The following is an 18945-nucleotide window of genomic DNA, read 5'->3' as shown; positions in this document are numbered from 1 at the left end:
AAATTAAATCCTGGAGAAAACACCTTAACTGTGACTTTGAAAGGATTTTTGTCTCACAAAATAGTTAAAAATTTATTTTATAAATGTAACTGTTAGTTTAAAATTTGTTAAAGAAAATTATATTGTTTGCTTAAGATAATCAAATGTATTATTTTAATTAAATTATGTTTATTTTTATGCAAAATATGTTTACATTTTTATTTGTTTAAAATACATTTATTTTTTAGCGGAGATCATTATATTCGAACCAAATAAGATCATTATGAACGGCAATATTATTCTTTAAGTATTTAACACAATTACATAAAGTTTTTAAATATTGATATATAAGTTAAACTAAATATAATTTGCTTAAAAAAGATTTTGAATTTAAGTCTTTGAAGACAGAAAACATAATTGAGAAAGAATATTTTGTTAAAAGTGCTCAATCCGATTTATTGATAAAAATTAATCTTTAACAACATCAATAAATATTTGTAGCATGATTATAAAAATAAAATAAAAATCTATTATTCCGTGTGAAACCCATGTCAGGACAAACCTACTATTGTTTAACGTGCATTAGCATTATTTTTTTTTCTTCAAAAAAATAAAACAAAGTTATGCACTATTATTTAAGGTGGATTTGCTTAATGCACTTAAGTCAGTTTATGTGAACATTACACGGCTCTCTCGGACACCAAATCATGATTCAGAACAAATACTCGACTACGGACAACCTCGAAGAACAAGGCCACGAGACTTGGAGCCTCACGGTTCTATCAACATAATCAAATTCCACAGATTCTCCATCAATCTTGACACTCTCTGGCTTCTCTGATGCAAATACCCTCATTTCCCCATGTCCTCTCACCCCAATCCTCGCCAAATTTTCCTGTTGATCAAATTCCAATGACATAATAGAGCCCCCAGAGTTGAGCATGTTTACCAATCCAATTGGGGCAAATTGGATTGATTTTCTGGGTAAGATCACCACTGGAGAAACGGTCAAAAGCTCACAACTAAAAGGCTCAAGAGAAACTTCTACACTCTCTGTGTACTTCAGCAGCTTCAACTTGTCGTCCTTAAACATGTACACAGCAAATACGTCCACCCCTTTGATGCAAACTGGGTGCTTCCCTTTGCCCCATTCAATGTCTTGAGGACTTGCAAAGCAAGTCACGGAGTGTGAATAGTCAGAGCTACTCTTGTTTCGCCTAGTAACAGGGCACCAACCTCCTCCTTGGCAATTGAACAGACCCAAAACCCCGGAACACTGTCAGCAGAAAAAGAAACACTAGTAAGAGTAATGCTATACACATTGCTATGAAATTGATACCAATAATATGAAAAGAGGCACACATGTTATTACTAGGGATGTGAAAAAAATCAAACCAAACCAAACCCAATTGATTCAAAACCGAACGGATCTTTTTGAAAAAAAAAATCAAACTGTTTTTAAAAAGAGGTTTGATTCAATCCAATTCAGTTCTTTAGGATAACCAATTCATATATAGGTAAGAAAATGGATAATCACATTGAACCAAACCAAATTTAAAGATCCAAACTGTTTCTAATAAAAAAAACTTGAACTGATCCACTTTATAAAAACATTCAATTAACCAAACTGGTTTTATAAAATGGATCGGTTTGAAATTTAAAAAAATCCAAATTTTACATAGCCCTAGTTATTATGATGTGTGAGTCTTACTTTATTGAGGTTCCAAATTTTGAGCATTGTTTTCCCATCATGTAAAGGATCTACAAATAAGCAGTCTCGGGTGGGAAGTGCATAATGTTGACACCGCAAAATGGAGCCATCAGGTAGAACAAGCTTCTTAAGCAACTTGAAGTTGTGTTTTCCAACAGAGTCGCTTACATAAATTGGTCCACCAGAAATGGCTCTAGAAGCAGCGTGGAATTCGGCACAAGCATGATCAGATTGGAACATGTCCCAATCTGGGTGTATGAAATTTCCCATCCACAAGCTGTTGTAAGCACAGTGCACCATGTGACACCCTTGCAGCCAATAGGTACCGTTTGGATCTCCAGCTGGGTCCGTGCACCAAAAATCATCACCTGCATGAATGTACCACAACTCACATTTATGGAATGAATATCTAGCTATGAGCATTTGTTGTAGTAATAATACTATAATAGTGTGTTGTGTGATGAAAGTTTTTTACTAATTTATATGTCTATGCGTTATAATTGAAGACTTACCGACTCGTCCAAGTGATATGGTTTCCGTACCAAGGAACATGAAATCATTGCACTGCTGCATGCTTGAAATGACACCATTGCCTTTGAAATGCTTCCTCACGGAAGCAGTGAGTGCTTTGTAATATGCTTTAGCGAGTTCGACACGACCACCATATTCCTCCGATAGCATCTCTAGAATCTGCCATATATGCAAATTAAAGTACTGATTACTACTCTGAATATATTGATGACCATTTTTACTTTTACTGCAACACAAATACATATACATATACATATACATATACATATATATATATATATAAACTAAAATCATCCATAAACATCTGTCTATTTGAGACCTAAAAAAGAAAAGGTGAAAAAAAAAGTTATATGTATATGCAATTGTCACTCTATCTCTTCTACATTTGTTATATTTACAAGCCTCTCTTTTCTATTTCTATATTTTTGGTGTCCATGGAAGTATGAGTGTACATAAATATTTTTTGTTATTAAAAATTAGTGTGTAACTTTAAAAATTCTATCCAAATAAGACAATTAAATTGGATTTGGTTCTCTAAAGTGAAAATGCATAAAGTAAGTCATCTAACGTATATGCATGATTGATTCCTTTTAAAAAAATATGATTGATATTCTAACACATTGATAATTTGTTATATGTGTTTGTACAATATATGATAAATCCACTATTAATTTTATCTTCAAATACTAAAATTACTTATTTTTCAATTTATATCCAAGAACAATTTTTTCAAAACAAGTGATCAGTTATTAAATCATTTATTTTTTGATTCATTTAAATTAATGTTTAATCAGTTTATATTTCAAATAATATGTAACTAGCATATATTTCAAATAATATGTAACTAGCATATATTATGCAATCATTTAAGCTATATATGTGACTTAAGATTTATATTTTATTAAAAATTAAATACAAGTGGACGTAATTATGGATTGACTTCACTCAATTAACTCGATCTATCTCAAGTAAAAAAAATATATGTCGAGTTAGGCTGCGTTAAATTGATGGATATGCTGAGTTAATTTAAACATGAATGAACTCGAAACAATCGTGTTAGATATTGAGTGTAGAAATTTACACTAGACTTAACCATATTAAATATGGATAGTAAATACTTGTTTAATTAATGACTTTTGAATCTCGATTCTAATTATTTAATTTTTCTAAAATCTAACTATTGAGTCCTTAAAAAAATTCTTACTTTTGAGATGATGTACATCTTACATTTCGAATTTTATAATTTTTAATTGAGTTTAATGAGCTTACAATGATGTACCTCTTACATTTCAAATTTATAATTTTTAATTGAGTTTAATAAGCTGACATTGTGCAAAAATTATTACACTACCAACTAACGAAATATATATATATATATATATATATATAATAAATTTTAAGATAATTATTATAAATTTATTATACATGCCAGTTTGTATTATTTGTATTGTAATTAGATATATATAAAAGACATTCACATTGTGTGATTTTATATTTTGACTAAATATAGTTTTAATCCTACAAAGAACACAATATTTATTTAGTCTCTGAAAGATAGATTGTCATCTTTTTTTTATCCTGCGTTCATGAAAACATCCAGGACATGTTTTTATCCTTCACAAAAAAAAAACACCTATTATTAGTTTCTCATTTATAAAATAAAAACCATATATGTTATATTTTCATAAATAAAAAACTAAAGATAACAATGTATTTTTAAAACTAAGAATAAACATTACTTTATGGTAACTAGAAAAATATTTAACTCTCATATTTTTTAAATAGTCTAACGGATGATCCAACTTGACTGGATCGTGATCCAGCTGACACCTGTAAATTTAAGAAAAATTTAAATTTTTCTCTTAATTTTTTTTCCAATACAGATAATTTTTTCCGTGAAAATTACCTCGATCCTTTCACCTCTCAATATAGATTACGTATAAATGTAGGGAAAGTCCCTATTATCATTTCTGGAATTCAAACTTAATTGAAGTGCAATATTATGATTAATAGTAACAAAAAAAAAGACTTATTAATATTTTTTACAACGGTGAAATTAAAAATAATACTATGACGTGTCCTGCCAAATTAATTGACTAAATACGGAAGTATATGCTATGAAGGTATGAATTCATCTATAGCTACGTACGAAGTTTGAACAATTAATGCAGTTTAGGATTGGGAGAAATTAAAAAAAAAAAAACACTTACATGCGTGACATCAATCTTGACACCATCAATTCCCACCGATTCCAGATGAGAGTGAAGCCCCTCGTACAACTCATGCGCCCGATGCGGTGGCACCAACCCCACCCCAATCTCCATGATCTTCACCACCGCCTGGTCCGTCATAGTCATCTCCGCTCCGGGAGACAACTTGGTCGGAACCACCGTGGCCTCCGGCATCCCCGGCACCTTAGGCCTAACCCCTCCCCAGTACCCACAAAACGCATGCCACACATATACATACTCCAACCCACTAAATTCCTCCTTCAACTCCCTCACAAACGCACCCATACCCTTATTACCCTCCCTCCCACACTTATACTCCTTAAACTTGCCATTCTCTTCAAATTTTATCAACCTATTCAGCATCTGCTCCCCCGGCACAGAGCAATTTAAACTCCCCCCGTCGCTCACGGTTTCGTCGTCACGGCAAAATGTTTGCCAACCGTCGTCGATCAGTACCAACCCCGGAGGACACCCTCCCTCCACCAGGCCCTTAATTCCTTCCCGCACCCCCTCCGGGTGCACGTTAAGGTAAAACGCGTCCCACGTGCACCACCCGAACTTGTCAATAATCCCCGGCACGGTTTTCTCTTCCATTAACCTCAATTTTCCACAAAGAGATATAAGAACGATTGGACGATTAAGAAAAAAAGATTGCTTGTAAAAACTTACAAAAAAAAAAAAAAAAAAGAATACCTAAACGTTCCCAGATAGACTCGGATTACTTTCAGCGCTTCGTCGATTAGAGTAAAAGGATCGTCGTGCACGTGCATGTAGACGGAGGTTCGGAAGCGTGACTTGGTGACACGTGCGGAGCCGCTCTCCATGCAGATGTCCACGTCGTCGTGGAGGCCGGGTTGGAGCGAGGCTCGGAAGGGTCCTTCGAGGAGTGGGAGGAGGAGGACGTAGGGTCGGCCCTCGACGGCGTCGTTTTGGAGGATCATCATTTGGGTTTCGTTCTCCACGTCGCGGCCGTTGCTGCCGGACCAGTGGGTGCTCCACCAGAGCTTGAAGCGGAAAATGCTCGTGAATCTGATACCCCTCAGTTTGCCGAGGGAGATCACGTGCCGGCTGCGTGCCTCGTCGGCGGAGAAACCGACGAAGCATCCGGCGGGGGTGGTGGAAGCATCGTGGGGCGGTGGAGTGGTTGTTGTTATGTTAGGTGGGACTTGGGTGAGGATTGGGTGGTTGTTAGCGAAGAAAGTTGAGGATTGGAGTTTTATGGATAAGTGTGGATTAGCGTTGAGAAGCGCCGCTTCTTGCTTGGCGGTTAGGCTTGGCGCCATGGAAGGGGAAGGAGAGTGTGAGAGAGGCATTGAGAAGTGACTTGATAATAAAGGAAGAAATTAAGCTGTGCAAATGCAACCTTTTTTTAATTTAAGGTTTCTTTTTATTTAAGTCTTACATGGTTTTTGTCTTCACATTTTAATTACACCAATTAAATCTCTTATACTTTTCTTTTTACAGTGAGCTCTTTTCCAAGTTTCATTTTTTTTAAAATCTTGAGTAAGATATAACATATGTTACCTAATTCATTGGATTCAAAGTTAATTATACTCACGGTGTGTAAATATTATTGTTCTAAAAAAAATTTATAACGAATAAAAATTAAATATATTTTTTTATTAAATATATCATTTTTTACGTATGCATGTATTAAAATTTTATATTATTGTGTTAATCTATGAATTTTGATTTGATTTAATAATTAAGTTGTTAATTTGTTTAGAATGGAAAGATGTTTATTTCGTTATTCATTATCATAAAAATAATTATTCATTCACCAAAATGATTAACTATAATTTACCCACCAAACTGATTAACAAGATAGTTGAGTCAATTCACTCACAACATTGTTTTACGTCATTATGATTAAAGTACTTCTTGTTTATTAAAGCATCTGCCATAACACAGCTATCGATATAAGTTACTTAAAAATAAAAAATGTTTAACAAAGTTTGTTGTTAGAGCATCTAACCTGGTGTTTCTAATACAAATACTATATTAAAAAAAAGGTACTTTTCAAATCAAGAATTAACTAGAATAAAAAAAATAAAATTTAGTAGAAAATGAAAAAAAAAAAGTTTTTTTTAAAAAAATTAAGTTGAATACTCGTTTTAGTAACTTTTTATTCAAATGTTTGAAAATTTTAACTAATACTTTTTAAATTGTAAAATGAACAAATAAATTTTAAAAAATAAATTTTATTATGAATAGATAAAAGTACGGATTTGATATTTAATCAAAAGTCTTTTCAGTCGCTGCTTCGTCCTAATAAATGAGATCCCATTAAACCCGTTTTATGGCATGCTTTGCTTTCTCCACACTTCCTGAAGAGTCTCCTAGAAACTTCACAAAATTCATGTTTGAACATTGAATCCGCAAACCCATATAAAGATTAATGAATATTTCTCTCTAAGACTCTTTTAATTAATTAATTAATTTTTTTAAAAAAAATTAATTTAATTAATCATATTAAATTTGTTAATTAACTATATTATTATTTTTAAATTATTTTTTTTATCTTTTTATTTACTTAATTATTTTTTATTAATATTTAAAGAAAAAATAATTAAGTAAAAATATATATAAAAAAATAATTAATACATCTAAAAATTTTTAAAAAATATCTTATAAAAAAAATTTCTAAAAAGAATCACAGACAGTATGTGCCATTGGTGGTGGTTTGTCTCATTTTTTGAAAGTTATTATATGATACGTAAAACGGTAAAAGGGTCTTATTAGCAGAAGTTTTTCGACAACATGCATGCTAACTTTTTTTGAGAGAAACATGCTAATTAAGCTAGATAAGATTCATAATCTCAACCAGTCAAATAATAATTTTTTTTTTTTTAAAAAAACGAATATGATGACTTCAACAGTTTTAATGTGGAGAAGGACTTTAACGACGAGGTAAACGATTAGAAAGATTTTTATAATGAGAGATCGATTTTGTAAGTTGATCAATGGTCTTACCTTAGCTATTAAGCCATGTAATTATATATTGTTGGTCACAGTGTCGCATAGATTTTGGTTCTGTTTCTGGTTAGGATCACGTTGGGCAGAGCTGGGTTCAAATTGGACTCTGCATCCCAAGTAGCCATTAAATCTTGAGGTACTAAACCATATTACGCAAGGGTACTCTCGTACTGATATGCTTTATTTACCATAATTTGCTTTGAGTATTTTTATTAAAATATGCTTAACCAATAATTTGTCTCAACGTAGCTGTTTCATTTCACGTGCATGAACCCTTACACATTATTAACATGTGATGTTTTATATTAAATAGGTGGAAAAAAAACATTTATGATCTCTCACAATTCCTCATCAAGCTAGTTTCACATGCAAAGGATAAAAATGCATTGACAATTGACATCCTTATGTTATTTGGCATTTGAAAGAGAGAAGAAAATAAACTTTTATGATGTCTCACAATTTCCTCGTCAAGCTAACTATGACAAGGATAAAATTACATGAACATCCTAAGCAAAATAAAAGATATACATTGACAGAAACTCTAATTCTAATTGGATATAACAATGTAGAATTGTATGTAAGTTTTGTCCTTCTTTTAGTTGATGTTAACTTTACATAAATAAAATTTAGGTGCAATTTTTACAAATATTTTTAATATTATTTGTAAAAAAATCGAAATTAAAAATTAACATTAATTATGTAAAAATAAATATAATTTTAATTAAAATAACATTAAAAACAGTTAATAATTATACATAAAATTTATATTTTTCAAACATAACATACCAGTTTGGAGGCAATCAGTGAAAACTCTCTTTGAAAAATACAAAATTTAATTTCAAGGACTACGGTGTGGAGAAAAACTTAGATAGGCACGTATCTAACACAGTGCTTGAAAGATATTAATTAAAAATAATTGTATATTGAACAATTAAATATTAAATAACTTTTTTTTGCTACAGAATATTAAATAAATTTTATAACTTTAATATAAGAAATATTTTTATAAACTGTTTTTTAACGAACGCTAAAAATCCGTTACCCCTCGAGCAAGATTCTCCTCAAAGTCCACTATAATAATGATCCAATTTTGGGTTTCATATTTTTAAGGAAAAATATTTCATGAACATTAAAGATAATAATTAATTAAATTTTAAAAATATTTTAATGATATATATAATATTATAAACAAATAAAAATATAAATAGTTGTATAGAATATGAAGTAGTTGAAATTATAAAACTTTCTTAAAGAGAGATTTAACCGTCTGAAGAAATAATACTGAGCTCGGAATTTGTGTTCATCCATAATAATAACTCTCCCGTAGTTTGTGACGTGGCAAGCTCACAAGCTCTGTTTTCCGCTTTGTTCTCTTTTTGAAACACGTAACCCTTCATTCACCGCATACGTCTATCACTTTTGCCCCTGTTATGCTTATCCTTTACTTTTGCATTATCGATTTATAATAACATTTTCCCTTTGCCTCTCTTCAAGTTACCAAATTTGTTGAGCTCCATTTCTATTTATTGTTAGTATAATTTTCTTATATCATTAATTAATTAGAAAATTGTTATAATTTTTAACTTAATGGCATAGTTTATCATCAAGTATCATTATTTTGTAAATTTTATAATTCAATTTTATTTTCACAAATTTTATAACAAGGTTTTAATTTTTGCACATTATAGCACTGAAGTTTATTTTTCATTTTTTACTAATTCTACCATCATGTTAACAACAAAACAAAATTAACTCCCATGAATTAGTAAGCATAATATCAGTAAAATATGCAAAAATTAAAAATATAAGTAATAAAATTTCCAAATATGAAATTCATAAAATATAATAATTGGATGGTAAAATTTGTAATTAAGTATAACTTTTTCAAAAATATTTATTTCAAAAATTGATAAATTCATTATGCTGACGAATTATAATTAAATAATACTATAAAAACTGCCAGTATATATACTGCTTATTAAGTTTGATCATCACTCACCGTGTAATTCAACTTTCCACACATCACAGGAGCGTTGGTATTACCGAGCGGTGGCAAAATCATTCCCCATATTCACAATTGCACATTTGCCAAGAAAATAATTCGAATGATAATTGGAAATATTATATATATATATATAGTGAATAGTAAAGAAATGATTGACGGTACAAAAACTTTTAGAATAAACACAACTTATTCCTAAAAATATTCACTTTACCTGATTCGATCCCCCAAAACTCATCTATTGGATGAAAGGACTAAAGTGCTCTATGTTTACAAGCTTGAGGGATGAAGATTGAAATGATCATTTTCCTTTTAGAGATCAAAACATCCCCGTCATTCTTTTCATGGACAAATTTGACTATTTTACTCAAACTTCTCAAGTCTAAAGTTATACTACTTAGCGGCTTCAGTAGGTATCGTTTCATCATAATTCCTATTAGATGCTGGATCTGTTTTCTCGTCCTCCACGACGAGGCTTTTTGGTTGTAATTCATCTTTTAGTCTTTGGATCTCCTGATCCTTCTCTTCTAATTTATCTTGCAACATTAACACCTGCAGTAAAACCCATTGGAGTTGACTACTCACCCTGTTGCCTTAAACACGTGAACAAGAAATTCAACATTACAAAATCCCAAAAAACATAAATGTGTACTTGGCGGAAAATATAACGAATGAGAAACAACTTCTATAAGAAAATACAAATCTGAAATAATGGCGGAAGATTTTAAAAGATTTGATAACATGTTTACACTTTACATACATTTCTTAAAATGTAATTTGATATAAACACAGAAATATACAAATTTTATTTGGTTGTAGTCCCAAAAATCAGCATTTGTGATTCGTGAATGCCATATAAGCCTTTGCCTAACTCAAGTTTTTGTTCAGGTCCGGAAAATGGTTTTTTCCCCCAAGACCACTAACCTCCATTTCTCACATTGTTGGTAAGAAACAAATAAAGCATAAGGCGAAGCAAACATGCAGAGAAAAATAACATTAAAAGGTGAAGGTAGGGATAAGAGAAAACCATTTCATTGGATCTATCCACATCATTTGTCAAACCATCCATATGCTTTTGCAACCCTGTAGTCAATTTTAAGGACTAAGATTAAATTGCAAACGCTAGCAGAAAAAATAACAGATCACCAGTTGCATAACTTCAAATCCCCTCTACTCCAATTTTATGGATCGAATATCAAAGATTCCTTCTTAACAAGCATTTAACATGTTGAAATGTCCCAAGTTCAGCACATTCACCTATAACAATATCTCTAGTACTTCAAATTCTAGTTTTGAAGTCCACACACTAATATTTTTTTATTATCTTGCTTGTATTTTGGAATGAATATTAATCTGATTATATGAACTTCTTTAATGAATCTGACAGAGTGACACAGGAAACTAGCAATAATTGAGAAGCTAGTTTAAAAGATCAAGGCATTAAAATGCCAAAAGATAATCAGATGAAATCACTGACTCAACAAACAACCTTCAAATTGACATCTGAGTTCTGCATTTTGGTATTTCTGCACTGAAAGTTTCATTGCTAATTCGTGCATCTACACACCAAGAAAAAAAACAGGAAGAACAAAGAAAATATCAGCAACAACCAAAGTAATGACCAATAAATTAGGTTACTATAAGCTTTGAAGTTGGGTTAATAGTTTAACTCATGTAACATTACTTCCAGACATCAAATACCATATAAAAAATTTCCATCAGCTCAACATATATGTATTAAAAAACATCATACTGAATTTTCTCTACACTGACACACACCCACACATTGTATCTTATAACATTGTTTGGAATTAGGGTAGTAGGAGAAAATCAGCTCCCAGGCGAATGAGGTAAAAGGTTAAAAAAAGTAACAGAAGCATAAAGCAAATAATAGAACATTACCTTGCCCTCAGAAGCTTGATTCCCAATCTCCTCATTTTCCTCCTGTAGGGTTCTACATTTAGCCATCAGCATCTTCCCCATCTTGCTTTGGGGAGTAAAGTTTACAGCAGCAATGTTATCTTGCAACTCCTTTACTTTTTTATCCTTTTCTTCAACTAAATTCTATGTTCAGATGAAAACTCTTGTAAGAAACACTTGACTGAATCATCACCAATGTAAATATCCTCTCTGTCTCTATGCTTTGTATTTGAATCACATTCTAAAACTAGGAAGCTTTTTTACCCTCTTCCATTTAAAACTAATGGTTCCATTTCATTTTGTTACATCCAAGGTAGTAAAATGTCTTCATAAATTCTTCAATGAACAAAGGATGGAATTACAATTATGAAATAAACAGAGCATTGTTCATAATAGAGGAAGACAAGTCAATTCTTCACTATCTATATCTCTGAGGAGATAAATCTACGACAACAACCTCGACTGACATTTACCTAAGACAACATGAGTTATATGACACATAATCATCAGTTCCTTAAGTTTCAGAAGACCAAACTTAAGTCAATAAAAATAAAAAACAGTTTAATAACAAACCTTCAATCGTGTGAACTCTTCATGAACTGCTGGATCTAGTAACAACCTCCTAGCCTGCAAATTAAATTGCAAAAGGAAATACAGTACTACCATTTCAGGGAGAACCAAAAACAGAAATGAAATGCAACATACAGCTAAATTGATTTGGAATTTGCACAGCAACATTTATTTTAAAGTTTCAACCAATACACATGCGGCTATGAACATATATTAAGTTGTAAAAGTACAACAGAGCAACCTTTATCAAATTCAATGTCAGTATATTATTTTCTGTGACAACTATTGAATTCAGACGTTAGCAAAGAATATCCCAGCAGGATCAGTCCCCAGAGTCAGTAGCAGGGTCATTACAAATCTATTAAACAAATTTAACTAAAAAGCACACTGGCAACTGGCAAGTAGTGTGATTTTTCCACTACCCACCCTTTTTCAGTTGATATACATTATCTAAATAAGTGGGCAGTCAAGATCCCAAAAAACCTGAACAGTCTACAGCTAACAGTGGCCTCCAGGATAATTTAGCATTATAAACAAGCTTTTACCATGTACAAAATATTTTAACAACCCAGTTCTTGTACCATATAGTAGCAAAAGCCAAATGGTCTAAAAGATAAGGGGAGATATAAAACAAAGGAGTTTGCAGAATTACAACCAACTAAACATTGCAGGTTTTATTTACTACAGAACATAATAAAAGCTCAACTCGAGGAAAACTTCTTGAGGAATTATCTCTCTATTTTCAAGGAGGAAAAATATAAATCTTTCTTGGTTTAAACTGAAATTTTAACTGAACTAAATCAATTGGGTTACAAAGAACTTTGCGAATAAACAGACGATGTTAGACCATCATCCATGCTGCAAACTTGAAATCTCTATTCAGCACTTGATAACATAGCATAAACATTTCTGCTAAAAGATGAGACATGCACAACATAAAATCCAATAAAAATCTAAGAAACAAAAGCAAGGAATCAGTACAACAATATTTAAACGGCTCAAAGAAGTTGGAAAATTATAGTGCTTTCTGAAATTAATTGATGAAGAATGAAGAATGATCACTGAAAAAAATTATTTTTAGAGATACACTAAAAACACTCAATTATAAACAATACCTGCATAGAAGCTGGGTTGAATTGAGATTTCAGGTCCCGTACAGCAGACTGGAAAAGTTTAGAAAGCCACATGAACAAGATAAAATTAAAACTAGAAATAACAATACTAAATAAAATTTAAAAATATAATTATATAAACTATTAAAATCTGTAAATTGCAATTGGCTTTGAATCTTCTAATCAAGATAAGACTCATAATCATATGACAAGGTTAAATAAAATGGTCCAAACAGAATGGATCAATTTCAAGCTTTTCTTGACTTTCATACCAAGGTTTTAAAAATCATACCAATCATTGAACCAACATGGCTCACTGGTATTATTATGAATTTATGATTGAACCAAAATATTTAATGTTTATTAGAAACTTTCAATAATTTTAAAAATAAATGTTACGTAATATTTGAAGCAAACTTAAGTTAATTTTTTAAAGTTACAAGTCATTAGAATAATCTTTCAAAATCTTGGTACTGAACTAGTTTTGTTTAAAATTCCAGTATATTAGTCTTTAAGAGTTTTATCAGCAAAATAAAAAACTTCGTACCCCATTGCCCAGAGGCTCTTCGCTATGCGAAGGTATGGGGGAGGGATATTGTACGCAGTCTTACCCTTGCATATGCAAAGAGGCTGTTTCCGGATTCGAACCCATGACCAACAAGTCACCAAGGCACAACTTTACCGCTGCACCAGGGCTCGCCCTCAATCAGTTTTATCAGCAAAATAGTTTCTCAAAATTTAATCTACAATAAATTAGTTCTTTAGAAACTTAAAATATCATCGTATTCATCATTATGGTGACAAAACTTTTGAAAAATCAATAAAATAATTATTAGATTGTCACAAAAACTATTTAATAGTAATTTTTTGTAAAAAAAATATCATAATGATGCATATATAATTTTAGAAATATATATTTTAAATAGAATAAATAGTATTTTATTTTATTTCTCTAATAAATGCTTTCAAGAATATATATAAAAAAAACTTCGTACTCCATTACCCGGAGGCTCTTCGCTATGCGAAGGTATGGGGGAGGGATATTGTACGCAGCCTTACCCTTGCATATGCAAAGAGGCTGTTTCCGGATTCGAACCCATGACCAACAAGTCACCAAGGCACAACTTTACCGCTGCACCAGGACTCGCCCTCGCAAGAATATATATATATATATATATATATATATATATATATATATTAAGTAAAAAAGAATACCAACTTCAACATGTGTGCGATGGTGAGAGTTGATGATGATGATGATGATAACAATAGCAACAACATAAAAAAAGTTGGGGGATTAGTAAAATCAGCGGCAGTGGCTTGGCTTATAAGTCCCAAAACCCTAATAGGGCAAAGAGAAAATGACATCTTAGTATTACCAACAAGTAACCACCATAGGAGCGGATTGCTGCCACTCCATTGTGCCAGAATTTTAGCCGCATCACAAACCTGAGACGCAATAATGCTTGCATAGCAGCACACTGCTGCTCCACCACTATCATGACCACTATTGGATACTATGTTTTTGAAATGTACTTTCCACCCTTTTCTTATTATACAAAAAAATTAAACTTCTTAATTTTTAAGAGTTTTTCTCAAGTTCTTGACTCAACTTTTCCTTTGAAGGATAAGAAAGGCTAAAAGAAAAAACCTTAGCCAAAAACTACCTTAATTGTAGATTTCAGTTGCAGCTAAGGTCACAACAGCCAAGCAGCTACAAGAATTTGGATTTCTAGTTTTGGTTAGTTTTCCGCTGCCATCTTCAGGGTTTGGTATGGGTCCTCTTAAAAATTTGGCTGTTCATTCAAGTGCATTTTGTGGCTAAGGTGGGTTCAGCAGGATTGTAAGATCATAACAATTCTATGACTAGACAAGATAGCTGAACATGATCCAAGCATAAATGAGTCTGCTGGAATCAAGATCACTCCACCTTTCCAATCTCACAGTAGCATTCATATTCTGTTGTTACTTTTTTTTTCTCTTTCCATCAAACCATTTTTTGACAACCATGGTAACCGACATATCACTACTAAACAGAATGAAACCAAAGCACATATTTCTAAAGAAAAGTTCAATTTTGAGTGGTGCAAATGCTTTCTAACTTCCAACCAGGTGAATAACTGTTAGGTGATATAAAACCCTTCATGATTCAAGGCTTTATAGAGCTTTGCAGCAACTTCAGCTAAAGAAGCATTGGAGATCTCAAGAAAAATATATTATTTCTAAGGGAAAAAGGGAATATAGTCTGGTATTATAACACAAAATAATTAAAATAACACGCACAACTGCTATAAAGAATAAAAACCTTAGTTTCAGAATATTATTACCAACCTTCAACTCTGCTATCTCTTGTTCCCGTTTGGCAAATGTGACAATGAATGCAGCTTCCTTTTTCTTTGCTTTTTCAAGCTGATAACCAATAGACAAGAGAATGGGGTCAACAAAATATGATCAACGTATATTGAATTGTTTTGAAGCAGGAAAATGAAAAACTAAATCCTGAACCTGCTCTCTTAAAGACTCTTCAGATGATTTCAGAGCTTGAAGATAATTAATCACCGATTTCGGTGCTAGAAAGTAGAAAGCATAAATAATTACTTAGCTATATATTTAAAACACAGCAAACAACTATTAAAAAAATCATTTCATGAACAACAAATACATATGCCACTTGCTTAACAAGCATAAACTAACCTGGAGTGGTCCCAGCAGATATAAAAGGTTCATTTTGAAATGAAGAATGCCACTTCTGAATCTCAGATTTTGCAGCCTCAAGTTCATTCTGGAATATACAGTGATCCAGGAAACGTTTTTAGGAAACAAAAAGATACAAATCAACCTATATGCAAAACTTTGGGCCAGGCCGGTAAGATACTCAACTCCAACAGCTTAGGGTCTGCTATGTGAATTATCTCTAATCTCTAAAATAAACAGAAGAGTGTATATGGGCATTCTTCTATCCACATCATTCATAATCATAGAGTTTATAGAAAAACTATAACTAAAGTACGCTTCCCTTAATAACAGTAACAGTAGTTCAATTTTTTTTAGCAATTTGTTAAAGGAAAACATACTTGGCATGTAGCAAGCATGTCCTTACAGTTCTGAAGACTGCAAAAAACAAAGTCAGAAAATTTTTAGGCGCAAACAGTTCAACGCAATTTTAAGAGAGTATAATAACTACATTCCACACCAGGTGTACTTAGAAATACCTTTCACGAAGAGACAAAATCATTCCTGTGGTCACACCAGAAGCCGCTTCTTCAGCTTTTGATTTGGCCTGAACGCAAACAGCACATATTGCAGTTTTAGATTTTCAGAAAATGAAGTCTCGAACATCCGATAGAACAAGCATGAAGAATTGGTTATCGATTACCTTCTTGTGTCCAAAAGGATCATTTTCATATTCATCCTCGTCATAGTCGGGAGATGGCCTCTTATTACCTATAGTATCTACATCAGAACAATGGAACCATCGCAATTTGCGCAACAATTACAACGTGCGTTTGAAAACAAAAAGCAACACCTGATTGCGTTCCGCTAAAACCGCCTCCAAAATCAAAGTCCTGCGTTTGAGAAGAAATGGAAAATGTTAAGCAAATTGCGCGTGAGAAAGCAAGTGGCGAGGGGTGAAAAATGTTGGGGCTTACGTCGTCGAAATGAGGAGGGGAAGCCATCGTCAACTTCAAAAACCCTAGCGAAGATGAATTAAGAAACCGAAGCTGCAAGTGTTCACGAAACAAATTGCTGCTGCTAGTACAAGTACAATGAATCAACACTCAACCGTTGAATTGAATCTGCAATTTCTGAATTCCATAATGTACTGCACTTAGTTGCTTCTCTCTTGGAATGGACGATAATGGGATTCGGCCCAATTACGAATTTCATGGGTTTATAAATGTTTCTACGATGTTGCTTCCTGCACCTCCGAGTGGCTTCTGCATCCTCTTTTTGGCTTCTGAAATCATCAATCTAAAATGTAAAATAGGCTCAATCATTCAAGTAACACACCCTAAAAAAAATAGTAAGACTTAAATATATTCTTCATCCTTAATAAATACGCGATTTTTTATTTGTTCTTTAATAAATTTTTATTTTACGTTAAATATCTGGTCAAATAACAATTTTATTTTTTTGTTATTGACACATTTTTTAATCTATAATAAATTATTAAATTTTATGTTTGCTGATAAATTTTATTAGGAGTTTAAGGCAAAAAAAAATATTAAGAAAAAATCCAAAAATTAAGTATTTATTAAGGATAAAAACATATTTAAGCCAAAATATAATTACAATTTTAACCTTTATATTAGATATAGTAATTGTTTGATTTTGATTTCTTGACTTTCAATTGTACAAATTAGATCCTCAACATATAGAGTTGGGCGGTTTTATTCCCTTCGTTTGTTTCTATAATGGTAGTATAAATATAATCATGATAGATTTGCCTCTTTAAAAGTTAAAAAAATATAAAAGTATATTTACTATTGATTTAAATTTGGTTAAAATAACAAAGTACTTTAATTAAAAGTCATGATACATAAATATTTAAAATTACAATGTAGTCATACTTTAATTCAAAGCGTCTTTAAAAACAAAGCTACAAAATCATATTATTAAGGATAAAATATTTTATTCCCTTAAAATATCATTTAAATTACACTTTTGACTTAAATATAGCTTCAGTCCTCCAATTTTGTCAAATTTGAATTTTTGGTTCTCTTGTTTTAAAATAGAGACATTTGATTTCTTTATTTTAAAAAAATTATAATTTTAATCCAATACTTAATTTTGTCTATATTTATTTCTTTTATTTATTGTATTTTAATTAATTAAATCATTTATTGATTATACCTTATGAATATGTTAAGTCTAATATTCAATTGTACCAAAATAAAAGAAATAAAACAATAGATAAAATTAAATATTGAACCAAAATTAAAAAAAAAATTAAAATATAAACACCAAATGTCCCTATTTTATAATTAAGAGAACAAGATTGTGGATTAAACAAGAACAACAAAATTATATTTAAGTTATACACTTTTGCTCTCATATAATATAATAAATTAGACACATAACACCCTAATTGAAACCAGCAGCAATAAAGGATGCATCAATCTGACTTGAATGCGACTTCTCCATGGTTGTGCAACCTTTCAAAAACCCGGTTTTAGTTCCTTGATCTATTAATGGATGGTGCAATTGTATAAACTTTACTTCTTCTATGAACTTTTTGGCAGGTCACATCTTTAGAGAAGTTAATACTGGTGCAGACCTTCTTGCCACCAAAGCCTCTATTTCTCATGGTTTCTATTGGTGGGATTCGGTCCCTTGTTTGATAGCTACAGAATTTAATAAGAATAAATATGATTTTACAAACTATATATAGATTCAAATAGTTTGTCTTTCCATGGGTTTGATTTTTGTCCACTCCCCGTGATTTTCTGTTATCCTATCTTTTTTATTAATAAGATTTCTTAGCTTGATGTGTGTGGCATTTTATCATCGAGGATGCCAACATAATTAGAATGTTCAGTGTGGTTTTATTTCCACTCGCCTCTTTTTTTTGCCTTAAAAGTGACCTAATTAGCACATTTTTTTCAATTTTAACATTTTCATGATCATTTTATTTGATAAATTTTTTTCATGATTATTATTTCAAAAATAAGTGTGTCTAAGTAATCGGGAGTAAAATTTCAGCAAAACAATTACATCATAATATATAATAAAATAATATCATAATTATGTATAATATTTTAACAGCATAGAATATATTGATCACACGTGCAATATCAATATCTTATAATATCTTTACACCATTTCACCCCACACCCCCAACCCGAATCATAATCAAATAGTGGCCCAAACAAAAACTTATCTACAAGGAATAAAATTCAATAAAAGCATTAA

At 31.5% G+C, this 18945-nt stretch overlaps 2 protein-coding genes across 3 annotated transcripts; both read right to left on the bottom strand.

Moving 5' to 3' along the window:
- Positions 1–488: 488 nt before the first annotated feature.
- Positions 489–5806, bottom strand: LOC114411985 (galactinol--sucrose galactosyltransferase-like). Its single transcript, XM_028375743.1, has 5 exons — positions 5146–5806; positions 4432–5050; positions 2203–2380; positions 1691–2058; positions 489–1255 (listed from the first exon to the last, which is right to left on the bottom strand). Exons 1-5 carry the CDS (start codon positions 5763–5765, stop codon positions 692–694), a joined length of 2349 nt encoding a protein of 782 aa, XP_028231544.1. The 5' UTR covers positions 5766–5806; the 3' UTR covers positions 489–691.
- Positions 5807–9585: 3779 nt separating this feature from the next.
- LOC114411984 (FKBP12-interacting protein of 37 kDa-like) lies at positions 9586–16906 on the bottom strand. Of its 2 annotated transcripts, none has more exons than XM_028375741.1 (14): positions 16683–16900; positions 16559–16598; positions 16409–16476; positions 16245–16312; positions 16107–16143; positions 15727–15814; positions 15538–15602; positions 15364–15441; positions 13036–13083; positions 11924–11977; positions 11333–11494; positions 10920–10989; positions 10458–10513; positions 9586–9982 (listed from the first exon to the last, which is right to left on the bottom strand). In XM_028375741.1, exons 1-14 carry the CDS (start codon positions 16707–16709, stop codon positions 9824–9826), a joined length of 1020 nt encoding a protein of 339 aa, XP_028231542.1. In that variant the 5' UTR covers positions 16710–16900; the 3' UTR covers positions 9586–9823. The 2 variants fall into 2 exon arrangements, with proteins under 2 accessions (XP_028231542.1, XP_028231543.1); XM_028375742.1 differs by having other exon boundaries at positions 9839–10023; positions 16683–16906.
- Positions 16907–18945: the final 2039 nt, after the last annotated feature.

This window comes from Glycine soja, chromosome 5 (assembly GCF_004193775.1).
Source record: "Glycine soja cultivar W05 chromosome 5, ASM419377v2, whole genome shotgun sequence".
NCBI lineage: Eukaryota > Viridiplantae > Streptophyta > Magnoliopsida > Fabales > Fabaceae > Glycine > Glycine soja.
This window is presented reverse-complemented; position numbering and strand designations above follow the sequence as displayed.